The sequence below is a fragment of the Rissa tridactyla genome, chromosome Z (assembly GCF_028500815.1).
Source record: "Rissa tridactyla isolate bRisTri1 chromosome Z, bRisTri1.patW.cur.20221130, whole genome shotgun sequence".
NCBI classification, from domain to species: domain Eukaryota; kingdom Metazoa; phylum Chordata; class Aves; order Charadriiformes; family Laridae; genus Rissa; species Rissa tridactyla.
In genome coordinates this window covers 43962358-43987797 of record NC_071497.1, presented here as the reverse complement: position 1 = coordinate 43987797, position 25440 = coordinate 43962358, and the positions used below count along the sequence as shown (strand labels likewise).

Below are 25440 nucleotides of genomic sequence, written 5' to 3'. Positions count from 1 at the left end.
ACTTATGTATTTGCAACTTTAAATCACCACTCAGATGCCATCCTGAAGGGAATTAAAGAATTAAGTTTCACCACACCACTACCACCTTCCTTCAGCCCAATCCTCCATTGCCCTTAATACCAAATGGCCTCTCTCAACAAGGGATCCTCTCTAGTGGGAGATGCTGAACAGTAGCTACGTTATATCATCCTATTCCCCTCTCCCACCAGCCCAAAAAACACAAAAAAGGTGCTGAGTCAACCCAGGGTATCTGGCACAGAATCAGCCATGCTGCATTTCCTCAAGGGTGAGAGTGTGAGAATTGGCTTCAAAATAATATCTAGTACATGAAAATGTACCAATAGGTAGTTCCTTGAGTAGAAGAATCAGTAACATCTTCTCCAAGTATGTCTTCTGTTTGAAACTATTTATTTGTAAAAAATGCAAGCTCCAAATGATGGTTTCTGGGTTCTTCCAGTGTCTCCCTCTCAGGTCTCTCTAGATCCCCTATGGAGTGGGTTTGCCCTACAGCCCTCAGTAAGAAGAATAATAGGGTTTTACCCACTGGTGCGGCAGTTTGTCTTCATGAAACCTTACAGGAACTTAATGTTTGAGACCTGTATCTCCAGCCAAATTTGACCAAAACTGGCTTCAAAAATTACTGCAGTTGAGAGTCAGGGAGAAAGGCAACGTGATCCCATATACTCAGTTTTCCCTGAATTCCAGGCAAAAAAATTCAGCAGTTAACATATGAACACCGGGAACTCATTTGTTCACAGCACAGATATCATTAGAGATAAAATAGCATATTGGAATTTGCTGCATACGTTTAGTACAATCCTGGCTCTTCTGAAGCTACCCTAAGGCGCAGTTTCCCCAAAGGAACATCCAAATGTGATGCCAGAAGATAAAGCAGCAGATACAGTTGTAGAACCTAGAGTCTTTAACCGCTAGTTCATTTTGAGGTCATTGGCACTGGTACTCTCCTATATGCAAAGATATAAAAAAAGGCTACTGAGCTGCTTTCTGGTAAAGAGCCCAGAACTCTTCCAGAGTTTCATTTTTGGTCTGGAATAGAAAAATGGAACTACAGAGAATTTTACAAAGTCTAAGTATGCCTAAAATATCCACACATGTTTACTTATGCAGAAGGAAAGGATTATTATAAAAGGGAGGCTGGAGGGAGGAAGAAGTATACATTATAACTTGCTTGGAAAATAACCTATAAAAACAACAGCTGTTTCCCACCACAGTTTTCCCACATTTCAAAATTTTGTTCTAACCTACGTCAATTAGCTCAGTTATCTACATTTTTCACATAGTCAGAAGTCCTGAATGCTCTAAACGCAAATATTGAAACATTTCATTTAAAACATCTGACATATTGAAACAGTTCATTTTTTAAATTTTCAAACTCGGTCAAATGTTTCAACACTCCTAAGTTAAAATGCTACATTTTGGTAGCATACTCTGAAAGAAGACATTTAGGATGAATTAAAGCTGGTATTTTTGCCTGCTTGAGCTCCCTTAATAGATTACAAAACAAAAGGACTGCAAATTAGCTTTTGGAGCAACTCTGCAACCTTCACACAAAAAATTACATACAAATAAAAGGAAGGCAAGCATCACTGGTAGACTAAATGCCAGCAGGAGTAATTCTGCGCAATATTTATTTTTATATACATATATATGTGTGTATGTATGTATGTATGTGTGTGTGCACTATATAATGATATACTATTATGTCATATAGCTTAACTATTCAAAGAGCCAATCAAGAATAATTCAGTAAAGGCCAAAAATAAATGCATGATTTTGGCAGTTTCATTTGGAACCACAGATATAGCCCTTTCTGTGCAGACAGAGACTATGCAGTGGAATATAAACTACAACAGAGGCATTCAACACTTCCAAGAAAATGGTCAAAGCAACATGAATTGTACACTACCTGCATCAGAATCAATAATAAATCCTCCTAAAAAAAAAAGTTATGCTTTCTTGTTTCAGCTTTGATTCCATATTCTTTGAAATAAACTTTAGAAGACGGTGCCTCGTCTCTGTCAATGTTTAACATAAACCCTTTCCATAAAATTATACAGAGATGTCTTAAAATTCTTGCCCCATTGCCTGCATCATGGCTATTCCAGATGCTGCAGCTCTCGTTGGCTTAATTAAGAAACCATCTCTCTTGCTTCAACTTTCTTTTTCTTTCTACATTACACTCTGATGCACATATAACCATATCCTCTTATCCTTTACTGCACTAAATTGTTAACATTCTTCTTAATATCGTCTCAAAAACAAGCACTCTGTTCTCTTTATATTTCTAATACTCCTTCTCCCTGTTCAGTTAAATTGGTCTTTCTTAAATGCAGGCATCTAGATCAGAATAGATGAGGTCTCATTAGGGTGTAATGACATTAAAATTTCCCTGAAAATACAATCCTAGGGAGGGGCAAAGAAAGTGCTGTCTTTTATCATAGCCACATCATGCCAGTGGCTTATTGCCAAAACCAGACCAGGCAATATTCATTTTATTCATTGTCCCACATATCTTTATTTGCCCACAGGGCACTGAAGTACATTGTCAAACACATCACTGAACCGGTTTAGGATGAATTATCACTTGCCTTCAAAGCAATTGTTCTCAGTCAAATCAGTAGATTTAACTATAGAAAGTAGCTCTTGGTGAATTCCACCTGCGGATCTTTACTGAGCTTCTGCTTCTGTTTTGTAATACATCTAACGAGCCCATAAAAATGTGCTGCAGGAAATGTCCCTCCTTTTATCCTTGGTGGGACCTGCAGGAATTACATGGAGCTTCAGAAATCTCTTCTACAGATCTCTAAGTACTCTTCCCTGTAAGGTGTCTACAATGACGTGACATTCTTCCTGTGACGCCAGTACATCTTTTACTTGCTACAGCTTATCTCTGTAACCACATACCTGGACAACCACTCCTCTGTAATCTCAGGGGGTTTTGTTAACATAAATTTCAGGCAGCTGAGCTCACAACTGCTAAAATACAAAACTGTGGGAAGAGCCATCACCTACCTCATAATTTCAAAATCAAGATGTCCTCTAGCTCTCTACTGAGCTATCTACTGATGACCTTTATCTAGCTACAATCCGTGGGCCCCAGCATAATTATTTACATTCATTGCTATACTACTAGGAGATTGTTGACTAGTATCTTTCTTTAAGAACAGAAAAAGATCAGAATAGTCTTCCGATGATGGGAGAAGAATTGTAATTATAGTTTCACAGTCTTCCTGCATTTGACTGGGAGGCATTCACGCATCTGATACAGAAGTAAGACTCAGGTAAGTGAACCTCAACAAGTTCAGAGTTTCAAAACAGACAGATAGTATAAAACCAGTATTCCTTTATTATAATATTTGCCTGCAGTTTAGTCCTTAGGAGAGGGTCCATTGCAGAGGAAAGAGCCACTCTGAGAGAAAGCAGAAAAAAACCCAAAACAAAACCAAAACAAAACGAACCAAAACAAAAGTCAGAACAGGACAATGGGACAACAGAAGATACCGCATGTAAAAATAGCTTATTTTGGTGAATTCTAATGAACCTAAGAGAAAAATGTATGTTACTTTCAACTCATTATCCAGAGCATTTAAGTCTGTATGAAGAAATCTCCCTCATAATTCATCCTAATTCATGAGTTTAAAATCAAGAACTAATACCCAATTAGAGAAGTTATCCATACTCTTAAAAATGTGAGAGTAATTATAAATCAGCATTTAAAAATGCATGTATGTAAAATGTAAGCTTGAGAAGTTTGCTTAACAAAATCCAACTGAAGAGTGGTCCAGTTGATACAAGCCATCCTACTACACAGGATGGCCACAGAATTCTTACTTGTTGGATATAAAGGGAAATGGAGACTTAAGATTTTTTAGGTAAGAACATAAATGTTTTCTCAGACTGATTTACTACTAACCAAGAGAAAACTTATCCTTCAGTATAATCTTCCATAAACTTAACACAGAATTAGCTGTATTACAAGATGTAAAAGAACAACTGTAGAACCAACTAGAATAAGATATTGCAGTGAATTTGTCAATATTCAAGAGTTAACAGCTCTTTGACACATGGGGACCACATAAGGTATGATAAAACAGGCATCCCAGTGGGAGTGGGTTTTTAGAGTTTTTTCTGAACCATCACAATTTTAAAGTATTCTGCCAAAAAAATTACTAGAAAAACCTCTTGATTGCTGTTAAGTAAAATAACTTTTCTGTAGCAATTTTTGAGTTACTGTCAGAGAAAGGCCCAAAAAACACATTCGTTAAGTCCTACCTAATTATAGTCTAATCCAGCACTCTACCTACTTCTCCTATCAATTCCAACCAGGTGAACACCTCTATAATTTTAATGATTGTGAAGAATTAACTACACTGGTCAGAACACTGCTAATTATTCTGCTTATTGTTTTAATTTTAAAAGGAAGATCAATGGAAATGACCCACTGCAGCTTTGCAAAGCTATTGCAATTCTATAAGGTTGAGCAGAGGGTAATTCCCTAATGCCAGTGATTTTTCACAAAACTAATTAGGGTGTAGCAAGAGATGCCCAGCAAAATGTTTTTCTCCTCCTGAAACACACCAGCTCCAAACTGGTAATCACTTCCAGGTAAGAAATGCCAGTATATTTAAAGTCATATCTAAGTCTTAATCCTGAGACCAGCGGGACCATACAATGAAGAAGCAGTTCTGAATTTCACTGTCTGACGAATTCTGCTTCCTGTGTTGACCACCTTTTCCCACTCTCAGAACGTAACAATCATCTGAAACCAAACAGGGAGTAGCTGTAGCAAATCGCCCACAGAATACAGCCTGCAGGAACCCCTCGACCTAAGAGAGATGACTGATCACTGTCCACACAAACGCCTAGAGCCTGTGAATTTTACTGCACAGATGTAAAGATGCTCATAGGGAGAACTAACCTGAAGAACCCCGCACAACCTGACAAATCATACCTAATTTTGTGTATGGTGTGTATGGACTCAGATATCTCAGTCCATGTGCCCTGCGAAAAGCGGAATAGAATGACTGCGTTTAACAGCCTGCCTACATCTCCCAAGAAGCATACTCTACAGAAAAATAGACATCCCAAATTCCTGTGCACTGCCAGAGCCTAGAGCTACCCTGTGCAACCTCCGAGATATCCCTATAGATCTTTTCTATCTTCAGTGCCTAGGAGAACTATACAAATCAGACGTATCAATTTATCTGAAACTAAATACATGAACCGAGGGGAAAAATAATTTAATAATGCCACTTTAGGAAACTCCATAGGTTATGGCCAGAGTATAAACTCTCAGAGATACATAACTTTGCATTAGAACTTCCCTGCTTATCAAAAAAAAAAAAAAAATCAATTTAGCATTACTTAAAAGCAAAGGTAGTCAGAGTTCATATACATACCCTCTGCTTCTCAGGGTCAACGTATCGAATGCCAAAATAGTCTTTTTCCAGCAAGCTGTAATAGTTGCAGATGTGATCTATGAGAAATTGACCTTTAGTTTCCCTCTGCAAAAAGAAAAAGAATTGATATATTATTTTGTGTATTCTGAACTTGCTGTCTATAAATATTAAAAAAACTTAAAGTGTCAAGGAAAATGGCATATGAAATTTGTTATTATTCAGATGAGGACAAGGATTTGAGCATTCATCTCCTCTAAAAGATGCAGTAGATTAGTGATCAATATACTCCCTGCACATTCACAAATTGATTCATTATGAAAATACCATCATTACTCCTGACTCAGGAAAACTCATGCTATGCTAATAGCTGCGTATTTGTAATACTTAATATATTACTAGTAACCGTATTTCCACCTGATGCTATAATAGCAAAACATACGCAGTTTCATATGGAATTTCAAATCAGTGTGTGTGTTTTTTGTATCCCTCAGGTTTGCAAGCAGTTTTGGCAGCAAGTACCTTACATGATCTTTACACAACACCCACAGCAAGAGAGACTTTAGGATAAATTCCCAGACAGCACTACAGTACAAGGAAGAAACGCTCAAATGGCTGAAAGCGATATTTTCATCTCTGCATTGTCACTGCGTAACTATAGCCTTAAGGGAACTTACTGTGTACATAGTGTTTAGTTTACAATCTCATTCTTTATGTCTGCTTTCTTCAGTCTCAATACTTTGTTTCATTTCTTCATAATCTACTGGGCCCTCCCAGTGCGCCAGGGCACCTGCAGCCATCGCCTTCCCTGCCACATGGACCTTCTCTCCTCCCAAATTCACTTCCAGCCACAAGCTAACTTCTCCACAGATATCTTTTTCCTAGATGCGGGGGGCTCTGCTTCTCTTCCTACTGCGTAAGCCATCTACTTCCACTACTCCTTTCTTCCTCCACCTTCTATCTCCTACGCATTTACCCCTCACTATGTGTCCTTTATTCTTCCATATGCTGCTACTTGCCTAGAGGATATCACTACCTTGTCTGCACCATGGTATTTCTGTCCTTTGTTTTCCTATTTTTAAACAGACAGCGTCAAAGGGTGTTAACGCGATTTGTCTGTTTTCTGTACATGCTCACTCAACCTCATGCTTTGCGCCCTGCACTGCTTCCTTTTTCCCTGTAACAGCTGCAAGAGGTTTCCTTCTGTAATTGTTTCTTTCCAGCCTCAGGACATTTAAAAACCGACTTGTGTGCTGTTTAAAGTGGTTAACACGTACACTGACATTTTTTTCTACTGTAGCCAGTTACGAGTATGAGCATGCTAGTGACAGCATAGAGGAAACTCTTCTCGAAAAGGCAAAGCCAGTATCAAAGATTGAAAAGTCCAAAATGAAAACTGCCACTCTCCCTGTGACTGACAAAAAAAGGTCTACACTTACACAGTCATACCTCAATGAAGTATTTTCTAGCTTAACATCTTAGAGGTGTCTGCAAACTTTTGTGATCATGTGATAAGCACGACCGTCAAAATATTAAGACAAATTTGCACAGTGACATTTCAATACAAAGGCAGTATAAAAATTTGAACAGAGATGTGAAATTCAAGTTGCACGCAGCTTTAAGATGAATCTACAATGAACTAAATAGAGCTGGGGAATAACAGCTATTAGGTGACTCAAGTAACAGTCAAACATCAAAACAGATTTTACTGACAACAATGTACAAAACCAATACAATTTTTAAAGCACTGGAAATGAGGGAACCAGACTAGTCACACTTTCATCTGACAACATTAAAGGGTGTTACTGGAAGAACAGTCAGTAAATCTACTAACTTCTATAGGTTCACATTCTCATCTATTCATCTAAAAAGCCCTTTGCTTCACCCACCTAAATAATCACACAATTTTTTTGAGGTCTTGAGGAATCTGATAAAAGGCTAGGGTGTGTACGGTGTTTTTCAACCCAGTAACAACGCTCCCTTTCTAAAATGAATTGATGCCCTAGTTTTCTTGCTTGAAAGATAGATGATGGACGCAAACCAAACAAAAAAGAGCAAACGAACAAAAAGCCTCGGAGCTAAATTCATGCTCTAGGAATCCTTAAGCTCTCCATAGATAAATAAAAGGGACTGGTTAATAATCTCACCCTTATTTAGTATACACTTCAGTTACTAGTGCTACTCAGTCAGGCTTCAAGTTCCACATGATTCATTATCAGATATTAAAAAAGACTGAAGATGAGTAAAAGTGGTTAAATAGGCACATCCAAAATGTAATAAGCGTTCTCATAATAAATACTGTTGTAAATGTTCCACTATTATGCTTTTTAAATACCTGAAATTTGAAAAAAATCAGATCATAATTGATACACAGAGGAAAATACTTGACATGGCACAGAGCACCTCAAGTCTGAATTCATGATAGATACTGTGGCAAGAAGGATGGGCAACAGTTTTTCATTTTGCTTTCTGCAAACAGCATCCATAAACATATTCTACATTTCTCTAAAAGATTCTCCTGAGCTTTAGAATCTGATGATCTCTCTCATCTCCTGTGTTCTTTGATGCACTTATTACATATTATAGTACAAAAGAATATATTAAATCCAAAACTTATTCTCATTTGTGAAAGAATATAGATAAATTAAATTAGGAACTGCCAGTCATCCACAACAGAACACAAGAATGGATTTGGGTCACAGAATAATGAATATAAAACACTGCCTGAAATTTCAGACAGTTGCCATATCGCTTTCCAATTAAGCGATCCTTTAACAAAAACCCACAAAAAATAACGCCAATAACCAATTTCAAAGCAATAACAAATTTCAAACCCTGCTATATCCATAAAATACTTCTTTCAGAAAAATATTTTAATGCTACATTTGAGCATGTTTGTCAGAACATGAAAAAAATGACATCGTAAAAAAAGCCATTATTTGAAACACTACTGAAATATGTCAGCAACAGACCAGAGGAATCTGAGGGCAAAAATCAAGTCAGATTTCCAAAAGCTTCACAGCTGAAAGCTTTGATAATTACACCACAGTTCACCCAGAAGCCATCAACCACCCTCAAGTAAAGAAGAACAACCCATCCAGAAACAAGAGTCACAAAACGTGTCAGCAAGAGAACCAAAATGTCCTGGGCTGAAAACAATACATTTTTTTCAATGAAAGACTACCAAGCTCAACAAGCTATTTTTTTCTAAGTCCATTAATTCAAATACAACATCTGGCTGTCTCTACTGATATATATTTTCTTTCAGATTTCTGTGACCTGTGCTCTATGATAATTGGTTTTTAAATGGCCTTAAACAAACTCCTATAATGTAACCGTTTCACACACTCACTCAAAAATAGGTTTTTGGAGATTCCTATAAATAATTTGAGGAATGACTCTCTGATTTGCTTAAATAAATTGTCACAGACAAGATGGGTACGCTGTTCCTACGGCTGCATTTGAGTATCTGACCTTAATACCACTAAAATCCCACAACAAACCCCAACACACGTGCAAAAGATGTAATGCCACGTAAATGACAGAATCCCTGAACACAGAAGGTCAGCTTGCAAATAACTGTTAAACTCTGTTTTTTAAGATGGATCAAAAGTTTTCTTTTCTATTGAAAGAAGAATGTACCAAATTAAACTAGCAGCTATTGGAAAAGAACTAAGCAAAGCAAGGGACATTCTCCACTCCCAACAAACATGAAAACATGACCATACAGTCCTCCACTGACAGGCTCACAGGACAGCCTGAGTCTCTTCCTTAGCTCTAGGAGCCGAGTAAGACACTGCAGAGATGCTTCATTTTCACTACCAGGCACTGTTATTATGGCTTCCATTTCTGCAACTCTGCAAATTTATGAGTGAGTAACCCAATTCCTTGGTAACTCCTCTATTATGCAGAAACTAATCCAAACCAAGATCTCCATGGCTCTTGAGCTGTTTCAGTCTAACACAATATCTCAATCTCTTGCTTGCTTTGGGGATTTCTTTTCTTTTTTTATTCCTAGTTTCTTTGTGCAAGTTAAAAAGCAAGGCAGAGTATATCTTGTTCTGACAATTTAGCCCTTCTCCAATGACGTAAAATGAGACCACAAAACATTTGTGACTGCCTCACAATTTTGAAAGTGAGAGGAAAACCATTTACAGCAGTTTAAGATCTTGCGCTCAGTGAAATGTCTTCTCTATTTGCATCTGCTTCACCGTGGAGTCCTGTGTCTATTTATCCGAATGTCGTCACAAGGAAGAGCAAGAGTCACAAGCAGATTAAACACAGCACTTCTGCTCTGTTATCTAACTGCTGAAGTCCTGCCAGCTGTGGTTATCTCTGTCAGGAAGTGACTGACATTACTAAGAAGCAGTGCAGAGTCATAAACACAGTGTTTATTTGTACCGGCGATTTCAATCCTCATCCCACTAGTGTCTTTACTTGTGCAAACAGTTCCCAACAGTGAACCTCTGTGTAAAGCTGCTCACATACTTAAGTGCTTACTTCAGTGTAAATCCATGCAAAAAAAAGAAAAAAAAAAAAGAAAAAAAAGTAAATTAAAACCACGATTTAACCAGTATTTATGTCTAAATAAATGGAAAGTCCTGACTCCCAGGTGAGGCAAGAATAATGTTTGATTTTGTATGCTTGTTTTCTTTAGTTGGTAACATATTTTTAAGTTCTCTGGATGTAAAAAAATTAAATACATTAATTCAAGAATAATCATAACACCATCATAGAATGAAACCTAACGAGGTCAGAAAAATGAACAAAATCAAGAAGTTCCTCTAAGACAAAAACATTAATGAAAAAGCAGCTTTGCCCACTGAAAACTGAAATAATATAGCTCTGCTTAACAATACTTGACAAAAATGATAAAAACCAAGAGATTTACAGAGCTAAAATGCCTCCTCAACTGCCACATCTCATTTCTGACTCCTCTTTGGACATCCTCCTCCAGTGATGAGATCATACTTCTAGGCTTTTCATGAAGAAATACCTGAACTCTCAGCAGGCACACATCTTCCATTTCATCAACAATTATTCTACAGTTCAGTAGTGGGGCCTGCTCTCATACATAGAAGTCTGGCTATAAAAGGACATTTGGGAGTAATTTTCTGTTCATGTCAGTTTTGGGACAGTTGTCATCACATTTGCATTTGTTTCCAGTGGCACAGCAAAAAAAAGTTCACTGAGCATCACTGTTGGACCGGGGCACGTGGTATGGGAACGGGACTGATTGAATACCAACCCTTCGGAGCTGAACAGGGAGGAGGGATGAGGGCACAGATAAGGAAAGCAACTTGGCATGCCTGAATTCCAGCTATCTTCTAGGTGAATTTTTAAGTCCCAACCGAATAGCAACATCAAGAACAGCATCCTCATTCTGCAGCAACTGAAGGCAGTGAGGTGCAATCAGTTCAGCTCCAAGCTGGCAATATTGGGCCAGCCCTAACCCAGACAACCTCCAACACCCTGAGAAAATTTCTTACAGCTCTTTGGATTTATGGACTCACTGAGATTACAAATGACAGTAACTACTCACAAGACAGGTACACAGACAACCTTTCTGCCTTCTTTGCTGTTTTTGGAAACAGTGATAGGAATATCCTTTTGTAGATATTTCACAAGAACTAGACATTGCATAATGCCTTCAAAATATAAAGAACAATTAAAAACATGTCTGTTTCATTCCTCAACTATAACGCCATAACCCTTCGAATGGATTTCCTTCCTGCTTATAATCAGCACCCTCTGCTATTTTAAACTACTTCAAAATACAACGGAATTCTATTATACAGCATTTAAGTGGAAAATTTTCTCAATTGTAAGAACAGCCAGCTGTAATTTACTTTTTTTGTTGTTGTTAAAATTTCAAAATAAAAAAATACAACAAAGTTTTGCTGATAAAAACCCAACTTGGAACTGGCAGGTGTTCTTTTAGAAGCAAAGTATTTGTCACAGAGTTTTATTTTCTTTAGAATGAGGAATTAATTGTATTTCTACAAACCTGAAACACGGGGAAAAAATCAGTGCTAATAATTTTTAATGAAAAACACAAAAAATGACATTGCAATAAAGCAGCTGTCATTTACATTTTTTGATATGAATTACCTCTTGCACGTGATATACTTCATTCTGTATAGTCAATTACCCAACCATAATTTGTATCATAATTTTCTAACTCTAGAATGTCGGTGAGCATGGCATTTTTAATCTGTGTCTCTTAATGCATTTTGTTATGTATAAATTCACTTATTTCACTATGCTGTGAAATTAGCTTTTGTAGAAAGGTTTCACCTGTGTATGTCCAGATCTTTCTAAGCAACTCCATTACTCATCCAATCCGGCAGAAATAAATCAAAGAATGTGCTCTCCGTAGCAAAGCTTTCATTATCTTTGTTTAACTGAAGGGGAAAAGTGGTACCCTACTATGCTGTTGGAAATCCAGCCCCAAAACTATCCACTTACAAATGCCATCCAGGTCGAGCAGACTGACAAGACACAGGCTCAGGAAATGGGAAGAATGGAAGGATGTACAGGAAAATCCTCCTCTAGGGAGGAGACTGACAAGTCAACATGGTAATGCACAAACCAGAAACAGACCTTATGGTACAAAAGTGTACTGGGGGAAGAACTATACTTGCTCTTATTTATCTACTCGCTTCCTGAATAAAAATCGTGGAAGATGCATCTCTTACTAATAAGCCCCCTAATAAGACAAGCAACTAGAATACGTTTCTCTTTAGTTGCAATGCTTTCACAACATAATTTCAGCACAGAGCTCCCCAGACATGTATATGGTAGAAATGCATAGTGATGCAACAACATCGACTCGCTCAAAACTAACAGAACTAATACTTCACATTTGAATTACCATCTTATTTTACCCTCATTTGAAGTGGGAAAGACTTTCAGGGAAAAAAAGAAAAGTATGTGAATACGTGAGTGAAAGCATTAGAGAATTAAGGCCCCTTTTATTTCATAGGGAATTAGCAGTCAGTAGTGATAACCTTTGCTCACAAGAATGCTTCGTGCCTGAGACTCGTACTACCTGTACCCTTCTGGTTTTAGAACTCATTTGCTAACATGGAATGGGTCTTGAAGAACATTATTTTTACAAAGATATCAGTCTTTAAACTCAAATTTCTGAGTCCCTAATTATCAGTTGAGCCCCAAGCACTATATATTAATTAATAGAACTAAATTTAAAAAAAAAAACACCACCACAACCCTCAAATCAGCCTCTTCTTACTCTTCCATTTGTGCAAAAATATACAAATACATCTCAAGGATAAAGGAGAAAACAAAGAAAAAAGGAGAAAAATGTCTATGCTAAGAAGAAAAGAAGTAAGTAGAGAGCGATTTCAAAGCTGTATGTGTAGATGCAGCCGTGGAAGCTCTATTAATCTTAAATGAAGCTGCATGGCTAAATGTACACAGCATTGAAAATCTACCCAGAAATATCTGCTGTAGTGAGGTCAGAAATATATTTGTCAAAGATGATTCCTCTTGTGTGCTCCCTCGGTAGGGAAATGAAGATGGTTATTCAAGGTTACTTATTTTTCTTCAGTTTTGCACTATTCATTTGCAACAGATGGACAGTTTTGTCCACACAACAGAACATTTTTGGCCTCTCTTGAATCAGAGGTTATTGTAGGATGATAGTGGTCAAATAACAAAAGATGAAGAGGAAAAAGAAACAATTACACCATAGAAAAATTACATGGTGCCAGTTCCATGCAATGGAAACTATCATAAATACAAAATCATATAGAAAACGAAAATTGTATTCTACTACTCAGTAAAACCTGGATAGCAGGAGTAAACACAGATAACAGCCTTCACACAATCAGCTCTCAACCTTAGTGCTATTCTGCAAGTAAATTACTCTGACCCATGAGTAAATTATAAATGACAAAAAGAAATATTTATAGTTCACATACTGCAGTTCTCAAAAGTCACCACCAGCCAGGCAGGCAGGCACTGAAGAAACCACAAATGCAATATTCATTTACAGGGCTCATCATCGTTTCCTGTCCCTCTGCATATGGCCAACACTTGGCCATTTAGGTTTTATGTCCCTGGAGTGATGGCCTCACAGACGGCTTGGAGCATTAACTGCTCACTTCTGGTAACAGCTTCCATTAGCACAGCATTCGTGATGCTATCTGAGACCCTATTGATTTCTTAAAAGGAACTGAGTGCTTCTTTCAACAAATCTGTCATTTTACCCAATATCCAGCATGGTTCAGCAAAGCTAACTCGGCTTTCCCTCTTGCATCCTTGTCATCAAAACTACCCTGGAAGATACAGCTAGGACACACCTCCATACCACATCCAGCAAAGCAGATTTCAAGAATGAGCTCTCAGCCCCCACTTACAAAGCAATCTAAAAGCCAAATCAGGATTTTGACAAAATTGCCTAATGTCCCTCGGTACAGTTCAACAATCCTCCCTGGGCCCCGTGCAATACTGAATCTTCTCAGTGGGCTGAGCAGATCCAGAAAATGAGGCCTCCCCCATATTCTGCTCCAAGTATTGTTATTTAACTATACCTTTTCTAAACGATACAGAGCCATGTGCCCTTTTTATACAAGCTTTTAAAAAAGAAAAGCAACCAAAAATACTTCTGGCCAAACAAGACGCTTCCCCGAGCAACAGGCAGAAGAGAGGATCAGCATGGTGTGAGACACAGCTTAGTCAAGCTGCTCGCAGTAAAACAACCAGCTGGTGAGAGGCAAGAATGCCCCTTCGTGGCTACATTTCAGGGCTCAGCTGAAGGCACTGAACCCCAGCCACGGTGAGGGTCACACAGGAACAGCCACACCGTTTTTCCCACACCAGGTGGGAAAGTACGACCACAGCAGAGAAGGACGAGTTGGAAGAAGAGATGAGCAGAGCAGGGGAGCCGCTGTTGCCGTAGGGCAGTTGGTGCCCCTGTAAGCACGGGTAACGACACCTCGGTTGATATCCCTCACCCCCCCCCCCCCAGCTTGGAGTTACCTCTTCTCTCTTGGGGAAATACAGCTCGCAAGCATGACATGGGCTGTACACCCACTGGGTGGGAGGGAAAGAGAAAGAAAAGGAAGATCATGGAACATAATCCCCAGACGGAGAGATTTCCTAACTGCTGAATTAATGCCCATTTGAAAGGCTATTAGAGTGACGTGCGAGGCTAAGAGCTTACATAAAGAACAGAATATATGACTAGATATTAAGGGAATTTTATCCATCATTATGTGGATTACTCCAGAATCACAACGCAGCCGTCTAGCCAGTGGTCTGGCGAGATCAACTCTGAAGCACACTGAATCTCTACGAGTGCTGCAAATCACAGGTAATGTCTCCTGACAGACAAGACCCTCAGCCATGGTGATGAAGTCAACAGCTCCCAGTGCACCAGCTGAAAGTGTAACTCATACATTAATCTGATGTGATAAGGGCCTAGATAAAAACTTTTGGCTGAGGAATCCTCACCATGCTCTGCACTTGAACTGTCCGACAGTCATACCGTATAATCATATCATTAATGCCTCAGAGGACACTTGTCATACTGCCTTCTCAGGATATCCAAAAAGGTTTCTATGGATTGCAACAGGGTGACGATGCACAAAAAGCTCTCCCACCTGTTACTGATTTAGAGTCCATCAACACACTTTTTCTTTTCAAATACTCATCTTGCTCACCTGCCCAAAGTAACTCACTCCGTTCTGAGAAAACTCTTTGGTCTTTATTTAATAAATATTGCACTATGGTCTCCCACTTTTCCCATGTGTTTTGACTGCACAAATTTTGTAACTTCAAGGGTCATGTTGGGCCATTTCCCACTCTCCAAAGTGTTTTATTCCTTTACTCTTTTGGGGCAAACTGAAAGAATAATTTTACCACGAAAAACTATTTTCAAACTGCTCAACTAGTGCTTTACAGACACACATGCATAAATATATTTTCCTGGCAGAAATAATTACACAGAAAAGAACTTTTCATCAATACTTCCCCCCCCACCTTTTAATAACGCCAGCTGTTAAACCCTTGTGGCAAAGGAAAACAAACTACATTAAATCTGTAAGATTAAACATCCAGTCTTCAGAAAAGCAAATTTATGATTGATTGAAAACACTGGAGAAAGAAGTCCTCCAGAAGCATTTCTTGGACATAGTGCCTACACCAATGGACCCCAATGGTATTAATAAAAGCTATCAGCATCACAGGAAGAACTCACTCCCTGTGTCACCCAAGCTTCTGTCTCTATGCCAAAAAAAAGTTCCCAGTTCGCAATTTTTTTGTAGTAGGGGGAGCTGGATTGATTTTTTTTCTTTCTTTCTCTCTTTCTAGAGGTCATTCGGTCCTTGAAACCCACACAAACTGCCTCATTAGCACTACCTAAAATAAGACCTCCATTTGATAGCACAGCCAGAATTCCCCTTGCATTTGAAACCATCACCTTACAAAACTACAACTACAGTAAGTTTTAGTCTTTTAAGGACAACTAAATATAATCCAGATTTAAAACAAAAATTCTTTCTTAATTTCTTTTAAATATCACCACAGAAGACAGGACACATTTTAAATAATGGCTGGCAAAAATCCAAATGGAGGGTTCTACAGGCTTGTTCCATTAGCCTCGGCTGCAAAAAAGAAGATAACAAAGCAATAAATTTCACAGGCCCCATAACAAATGAATTGTTTCTCCCTTACCAGATTCCACTTTTCTCCCTTACTCTGTCAGATTCATCTTCATCTTTCTGTCCTGTCCCTGTTCCCACGCACTCAGCAGAGATCAAAGGCAAACTGACCTAGCTTTTTACTGTTTCAGTAATTGGTCTGTTTTCTACATCTTTTCAGTCATGGTACATATTGACACACTATTAAAATGCATCCTTTTTGACGAAGTTGGGAACCCATCACACTTGATTCTTCTCCGCAGTGGTTACTCTTGTGTCTCTTTTAAGATCCCCACCTCCGGAATAAATCCTAGGACACTGCAAACATTTCTTACACCCAGTAACTGGAAAGTAAAGCCTTCAGTTACATACCAAATGACAACTGACTTTTCCCAGTGCAAACCCTGACCTCACAGAAACACTGTGTAGATCTATTCGGGGCACAATTTGCCACCTTTGGTATTTGTAACATTTTAGCTCTCTGCTGAAATTGAAGGAAAAAAAAGAAAAAAAAAATGCTTCAGAATATATGTTTAAACATTGGGAGTTGTCTGCCATGGTCCACAGTAGCTGGCATTTAAGGAAAGCTTTTAAAAGTCACTCAGTTTATTGCATATGATGCGGAGGATGTTTATCCACACCAACGAGTTTCTCTCAGCTATCCACATTGCCTATGGCAATTGAATACAAAACTCATTAAAACAAAAAAAGACCAGAGGAAGATACTGAATGAGATCACCTGTATTCATTTTACTATGTGAAGTGATAGATAAGAAGGCCATGCAGTGAAAACTACATTCTGTAGGCAATTTAGCAATGTATAGGTCGCCCAAGCAAGTCTCTTCTGAGAAGTCAAATTCTAACATGGGAAACTTCGAAAAAAATAAGTAAGGGTGCCTTGCTTACAGGTATTTAAGCACCAAAGCAAATTTTTTGAAATAAAGTCCTGTTCTCACACAGGTGGTTAAGGGAGACCTGTCACAAACTGTAATATACAGTAACATTCATAAATATATTGTACAGCTGGTTCCTAGGTCACCAGTTGCAACAGAAAGGTCGCTCTGTACATTCCTTTCACATTTAGAGTAAAAGCCAAGCCACAGCAAATGTCAGGATGAAAACTGAGCAACTTAACAAAGGAGTGAACAGCTTTGAATGTTATCTCAAGATAAAAAGTTAAGTAAGGATTCTTTTTCTCCCCTCTAAGTGCTGAAAGATCTGTGCTGAACCTCTTGTAATTTGGGAGTAGACTAAGGCTACATTTTCCCCTCTCTTCACCCAGATCATCTATGGCTGCTACAGGCTTATGTGAAAAAAAATCTCTTAAAAAGTCTCTTAAGAAAGAGCTAGAGCCAGCACAAGGCTGACATGCAGATTATAACAAGCAAAGCTCTGACAGCTTCATACCTGCTGCGCCAAAACTGACTGCAAACCTCAGGATGCAATTATTTTATAATGATCCTCTTTTTCAAAACTGGAGAAGTTACATAAACGAGCAGATGACACGAAAGAAGAAAAGGTACCTTTACCTTACAGCACAAGGCAACTTTTTGGATTTCTCTTTCTGCCTGACACAGTGAAGCAAAAAGGACTTTGGGAAAATAAAGCAAGAAACAAGCCAGCATGGGAAATGGTAAGAGTTCCAGCAGGCATTTCAGTGCCCTTGCCCCCTTCCTGTGGGATGCAGGAGACATCCTTAGCCGTGTGCCCCAAGCACAAGGGTGAGCAGAAAGCAGAAGGAATGCAGAGAAGCAGGGGAAGACCATCACCAAGTGCACTTCTGTCAGTAACCCAAACCCACCCATCTTCATGTGATCTCCAAAGAGCCCTTAGGGAAAGGACTGCTCTCCCAAATCAGATGAGAAAGTACCAGAGTGAAGTATAAATGTATCAAAGACATGGGAGACCCAGTGAAACATGATGTATTCTTCTAGATAAGGTGGAAGATCTCGTTTTTTCAAAGGCGTTTAAACCTTAGTACAGGAGTGACACCCCGCTGTTGTGCTGCCCTGTCCCACCACCTGGTCTTCTCTAGCCCTTCCCAATCCTGCCGATCTTCCTCTTTGCCCTGCAACAGCGGGCAGCCAGCCGCAGTCCACACAGCTGGGAAGAGCACACTGAGGTACCCAACTGCCAATATGCTGGACACAGCTTCACCGTGTGGTTGAGTGGCATTTCAGTAATTAAATGGCAATATTTACTTCTACACATGACTACCTATTTAAACAGTGACCCCACTGAGTCCCTGCAGTACATACTCATACATAGCCATCTCAGAAAGCAGCAGATATTAGTCTTGAAATATTAAGATCCTATAATAGCAATGGCCAATGCTGACCGTCATCATGTATTCAGCTCATAGAAGGCACTTCCTTTTCTAGCTTATAATGCATCTTTGATACCTCTCACATATACACATGCCATACTTTTTTATGCATACACACACATACACACTTTATATACAAGAAAGATGTCAAGAAAAAGGACTAAAGGATTCTAAAATTAGAGAAGGCCATTAGATCATTTGGCTGCCTGTATAATTTGGAATATACAATTTTATCCAATTTACGTCTCATACTAGCCAGCTTTATCTTTTGTCAAGCTCAATAATTGCATTTTTTTCTACAGCGTGTCTTCAGCCAAGGCAGTCAATCTTGATTTAAAGCTTAAAAAAAAAAATTTTTTTTTTTAAAAAAAAGAGGTTGAAAATCTGCAGATTCTGTTTCTGGTTTATTCTACTGCATTACAAGCTTTACAAAACCAACTTGGAAAAAATCATGATTCAGTTAAACTGTCAGCATAGCACCATGTAGCACCATAATTCCCTATGAACATTGTTACTAAAATAAAAATACTAAAAAAACAGAGCTGTCTATCTAGAACAATCTCTTTTGATCAAATGGATTTAATGAAGGACCGTGATCTATTTGACAGCATTCAAAAACTGTTATTTTTAAAAACATATATGCTGTCATGTTCAATAATATCAACTTTCTTATAAATCAGAACACATTCCAAAGTTTTAAGTACAGCTTTTCCCGAAAAATTTTAAAATACAATCTCATCCTCATTTTATCGAGTCCTTAAAACAGCTATGAGCAGCCAACTTGAAGCACCACATTGGGTGAAACTTTTTACAGACCAACCAAACTACAGTCTTGATACAATATACATACATATGAATCTATTTCAAACATCTGGCTTGTTTTTCAGCATCATCCTTCAAAATTACGTAAAACTTCACCATCCTAACAGCTTCTGATATTTCCAACCACTGTGAAGTTTAGACATCCTATCCAGGCTTGCAGTTTCTTGTAATTGTGGGGCAAAGACATTATTTGATGCACGAACAGCTCTCCCGAGTCCAGTGAGTTTTCAGCCCCTTGGCTCAAGTACAGATCTTGTCCCCCCGCATTTTGGGCACTCTTCCCATCCCCAGAAGCACCTCTGCACTGACTCGTGCAGACCACACACACGCCATGGACCTCAGGCAACAAAAAGCACACTTGCACAAAAGTTCCCAAAACACAGCGATTTTCCTGCACTGGTGCCTGCTGCCCTGCCCTCCAACAGCTGATGCAGAGCTAGCACCAAGAAAAGAATGAGGGGTATGGATATCCCTTTTGTACTGGCACTGGAAACACCCATTTTCCTGTAAATTCGCAACAGATTAGTGAAACAGAAGGCAGGCAGGCAGCTTGCCGCGGGACAAAATTGCGCGCTGAAATCACAGGGGACCAGATGTCAGCCCTGGCTGTGTGACGGTGACGGTCCCCAAGCCACGGTGGCACAACAACTTTCTAATGGTACCTTACACCAAGGGGGGAAATATGCATGGCCCCTCCCTCTTGGCAGAAACAAGGGAAATCCTCAGAGCCACGCACTGAACACTTGAGCTGAATTTTGTATTTGTCAAGTTCCCTAAAAAAGCTCAGATAAGAAGGAAGCAGGCAGAGAAAACAGATCCTGCCTACACTGGGTGGCAATTCCACCCAGTTAAGATCCCGTGTGGCCATATGAGGCTCACATCTGTTCCAATCAGAACATTTCCAAGTTTGCTTCACCTTTCCTCATCTGCTACTCTGAACTATGGACTCTGACAGAGAGCTTTGAAATTACCAGAAGGCTAACACATAAAGATTCTTCCACTTGTGAAAATATTATTGGATAACTACATTGTGCACATGAAAAACAGACTCTGACAAATTAAATATTCACACACTTTTTTCAGTTTTTATCTCTGATCACCGAAAGAAAAATCACGATATTCCAAAGCAAGTGATACAACAGGAGGAGGTCTCAACCTCTCAACTGCACGATCAGGTGGCAGCCATCCTACCTTTCTCTATCTCCTGTTGCGCATGACCCAGTGCTAGCGACAATACCTGGGGACTGACGATGATTATTGAATTAAAACTGTTGTGGTATTTGATCTACTCCTGAAAGCTTCAGCTGCCGTAAAACTGGACAAGAATCTCTGGTTGAACTTTAAAGAAGTAACAAGGAAAACGTGTCCCAAGCTAAGGAAAACCCACCCACTCCCCTCAAAACACCAGAAAGTGAAAAAAGAGGCAAACTGCATTGTGTAAATACAGTTTGCTTTTCTTACAAGCCAATCTTGCCATTTATGGGGTGATTTTCATATCCTTGCTACTGGCAGTGTTGGAAAAGAATAGCAAATATGCTGTATGACACACAGCAAATGTACTAGTGCAACCAAAACAGTATCAACAATCAGCCTTCAACAGCATCCTGCCACGACTACATAAATTAGACTCAACTCAGCTTTTCTCCTGAACACAGAGATATTAATCCATGTCAAGGACAAAGATTCAGCTTTCCTAATGCAATACTTTTCTGCCTAGAGTGTGAAAAAGCAAACATCTAAAGGTCATTTGCATCACAGATTTCAATTTTTAAATGAAAAAATGAATACATTTATTACAGCATTACATCTGATCTAGGAATAAGTATGCCACATTTGATTGAGATGGCTTAGTGGGTTCAAACAATAAAATATAAACTCGAAAAAAAATGTTTTGCTGTGAATATCAACATTGCTTTCAACTGCTGCAGCAAGACAATACAGAAAAGTATTTCCTGTCTGAATGCTACACCAAGTGTATAAATAGCCTTTATTCTGATAATCTATGATAAACACCTGATAATCTTTTCCATTTTATAAATTTTAGTGCTTGGTAATATGGAAGTTTAGTGACAAATTGCCTAGATTTAACGAATTATGTTCTGATGGTTTTCTGCCTTACTGCTTGCTTTCCTATAATTTTTTTTTTCACCGTGTGCAAAAAAAGCTGTATTCCACTTCCTCATGTTTTGATGCCTATTTTGGTATAGTGATTTGTTAAGTTTTTCTAGCACTGAACACCCTAAAATACAGCAACAAAAACATCTGGGGGCTTAGTTGTGTTATGCAGTTAGATAATCTGATCACCCATCCACTCTATCCACTATTCCAGTCACTACCCAGTATTCCAGTCAAGCAGGCAGTCTTGCTCCAGACTAGCCTGAACAATGAATAGGCCTCTCTGCAGAGGGTAAATACTTATTAACATTTCATCTTAATAAGGGATGTTATGATTGTCTCCTTGTGATGCAAAAAAAAAACCATAGGTATTATACAACCTAATTCCTCTGGAAAAGAGCCACATTAAGGATGGACCAGGAAATTTGTCTACTTACAAACACATCTCACGGTTGCCTAGTACATTCACGGACATCTCAGTAATAAAGTTACGTATTTGTTTCCTTTTCAAGAGCAAATTTATTTAGTCATAAAGAGCATAAACCAGACAAGAGCAGTAGCACTGAATGCCAGAGCATGTCTCCCCTCAGAAACACAACCATGGAAGCACGCTAGCTCTTTCCTGCATTCATCCCAAGTTAAGAAAAACCCTGACCCCACCCCCGCCCAAAGCATCAAAGAGCAAATAAAAAAGGCAAGCTGCAAACTTTCTTGCCTATACTGGCTTCTCAGAGAAGATCACAGAAAACTCAAGGTCTTACACTGGCCATTAGTCACAGTCCAAAGTATCCTAAAGATCACAGAAAGGAAACAGGGACAATATTTGCATCCCCCAGGCAGTCATTTGGGTTACAGCCCAGGACAGGCACAATACTCCACTGCCAGGACACTATGATACAGGGCAGAGGAAAGCAGAACCACCCCAGATAAAGGAGGAGGGAAAGTCTACAAGGGCACTATGGGATGCACACAGCAACGGACTCAGCTTTGTCTTGAGAGAGATTATTGAGGCTGGCTCTACACCAGCTTTACCAGTGGGATGGTGGAAAGCAAGCATAACCTTCAAACTCTCAATACTAACTCACTTCAGGGTGTCCCACGCCTAAAGCACGTAACCGTGAGAGCGGCAGCAGAATCAGCATAAAACAAGATACTGCTACCGCCTCAGCAACGCCAGCTTCTGGGCTAGCAACACACACTTTCAGGCTACCAGGACAAATTTTTCATTGCTTTCAAAAACAATTTTGAGAAGAATTTTGAGAAGTTTATTGAGCCCTCCCGACTGAGTAAATAATGTAGTTCAATATACTTCCAAATTGCGTTTTTAGAATACCAGCTCGAAGGCTGATTTTAGAGGATCCCTCCTGCAAAAGAACGTATTTTTAAGTTATTTATTACACATCCTGGACCCCACTCTGCAAACCTTACTTGTTTTATTTTTAAAAATTCAGAGTTTAATTCTGCAAGGGTCAAACGCCCCACTAACTTCACATTTGATGGAGATTGAGTAAGTTAACAGCTCGGAGTGGGGGGAAAGAAAAAGAAGCAGGCACCGCACAGCATTTTGTAGTCTCAGGCTGGCATCTCAGCCTACAATGCAAGCTGCTATTCGCACATCACAAAAGGACCTCTTCATGCTAATTTATGGAGCTCAAACTTGTACACAACTCCTGAAGTGCAATAAAGAATTCAGTGCTTAAGTTCTCTCATCTTGGTCTCAATAACATTCAAGGCATATGTAACATGAGCAAGCCAGGGTCATCCTTTTCCTGTGTTTCACTTTGCATTAACATGCAACACCTATTTTTCTTTACCCTCGACTTAAATTTTTTCTGGTTCCGATGTGTTAACATTGCGAGATGCAGCACTGAAGTACACGCAAGCATCATGGTCATATCACAGACGTATGCCATGTGTTCTCAGGAGAAGCACAAGGATGGCCAGCCGCAGATTTGCAGAGGGGAAGATACGGGCCTAGATTACCCTGTCCACTTGCATGTCCCCAATGCAGGGCGGGGAAAACCAGAAAAACTGTCAGCAGTCACAAGACTCAGCAATACCCCAGAGGCATCCACTTGAAAGAGACAGGGCAAACACGAATAGCTTCTTACCAGCAGCTAACCGGTGGCCAAGAGGAGTGTTACAATGCACGAATGTGAAGGTGCAGCACTCAAAGCATCCCAAGATACACATGGGAACTACCAAGGATGAAACAGCTACTGACCGGAGATTGCTGGATCCCTTCAACCTACTTGCAGCAAGAGCCTTTGAAAAGTTGACTGTATTCCCAAGGGGAAGCTAGAAAAAGTAGGTTTGTTCCCAGTGTCAATTGGTGCAGTCGTGGGAAATTACATCAGAGCGTTGTTCAGCGAAGGTATGAACTTGAACCAGAAGAACAAGAGGAATGACATCTTCAAGGCAAATGGATTGAGTAAATTATGCAACGAAACAGAAAGTGGTAGCCTCGGTTCTTCAGTCTTCTTTCATGTAAACCAAAGACATCTGCATATTAATTTCATTAATTATGATTAAGTTTAAAGTTTTCTAGAGATGAAAAAGCTAATTATTTAGTTCTGCTTTTATGTTCATTAGTTCAAAAGTAAGCTGACCAATAAATTGCGTAAATCTTAAATATTTCAGAAGTAGCAGGGCTTGAAATTTTCTTTGAAATTCCCTAGGAAACCGAGTAACACAACTGATCTCTATTTTGCACCATCCTTATGTCTTTGTTCTTTCTTTCCAGGAAAAGCCAGTCTTTCACCTTTACGTTTTAGCACACCTAATGCTACAAAAGACACTTGAAATGAGAAAGTGCACATTCTAAAAAAACTCAGCCTACAGGAACTTGATACTGACTTTCTTTATTTAAAAATTTAAAAAGGGAAAAAAACTCTTTGTAGTTAGCACTTAAATAAATTTAACTAATTTATCACCAAGTATTTATTGAAAAATTGCTGCTTAAAGCCAAAAAATAAAGTCATTTAAATAAAATAGTGGAAACAAAAAATCCAGCATTTAGAGCCATATTTTCCTCTGGTACACGAAGATGATGCAAATGGGTTTTACGTGTATGATTTATGCAGTAAACAAGGAAATGAAATGCTTTCCCAGCTCAGAGTAACATTCTGGCCAGTACTGCAGCCATGCCTCGATGCACTGCCCCTAATGGGAACTGCCCCGTGGCTTCACGCAGTTCAGTGATCCACTTACCACCGCGTCTTCCTCACTTCTCCTCTGCGTTGTCATTGCACGAAGAGCTAACGGGGAACAACATATGCTCCACAGCTCATGGCAATTAACAGACCTCGCCAGGATCTCAAGAGCAGATCCCCATTTCCTTCACTGGATACTTGGCCCTTGAAAATACCTTTACAAATCAAGCAACAACAACAACAAAAAAACCTAACAAAACCCAACAAAAATTGGATCTTGATATGAAAAAGGTGCCAGGAAAATTTAAACTAAAACAAATCGCCAATCAGATAAAAAACCCCACACAAGTATACAGTGGATACTAGAATTTTACTTGGATCATGATCTGCTTTAAAAGACCTCTTTTTATAGCGCAAGTGACCATTATGGGCAGGCAAGAGAAACGAGCCTGCTGCTAACATCAAGCACGTTCTTCCCATATTCACTGAACTGTAACAGCAAGATTTTCTTCTCTGCTGTTTTAGGTAAAACTTGTAATGGACAGCACTGCTGCCAGCATGGCCTCTTTCCACATTTTCATGCTCTGTTGTTACTGAACACTGGCACTGAACACTGATGACTTGACAGCACTTACACTTACAAAAACACAGGAAAACCTAATTACAATATATATTTACAAGAGCAGATGGGAAATTCTTGTTCCTTTCATATGTACTGACAGTTCTGACCATCTTTACAGATCACATCAGTACTGAGGGGAAGCTATCAATGAAAATTTTGTAAATAAGGTCTGAAGAATATGATGCTAAACTATACAAGCAAAACTAATCATAGGTATTTTTCAAATTTTAAAACCCTTTTATTAAATCCATATTGAAAGTGAACATAAAAAACCAAAATGCATTATTGGGGTTACCAGAAAGGAAGTTCATCGTGACCCGTC

At 39.1% G+C, this 25440-nt stretch overlaps 1 protein-coding gene across 1 annotated transcript in view; it reads right to left on the bottom strand.

Annotated features, from left to right (window-relative positions):
- The window catches only part of FRMD3 (FERM domain containing 3), a 139652-nt gene that overhangs the window by 72959 nt on the left and 41253 nt on the right, over positions 1–25440 (bottom strand). Inside the window, exon 2 of the mRNA XM_054186736.1 lies at positions 5421–5525. Within this exon, the coding sequence (XP_054042711.1) occupies positions 5421–5525 (105 nt within the window). The remainder of the gene's footprint in view (positions 1–5420; positions 5526–25440) is intronic.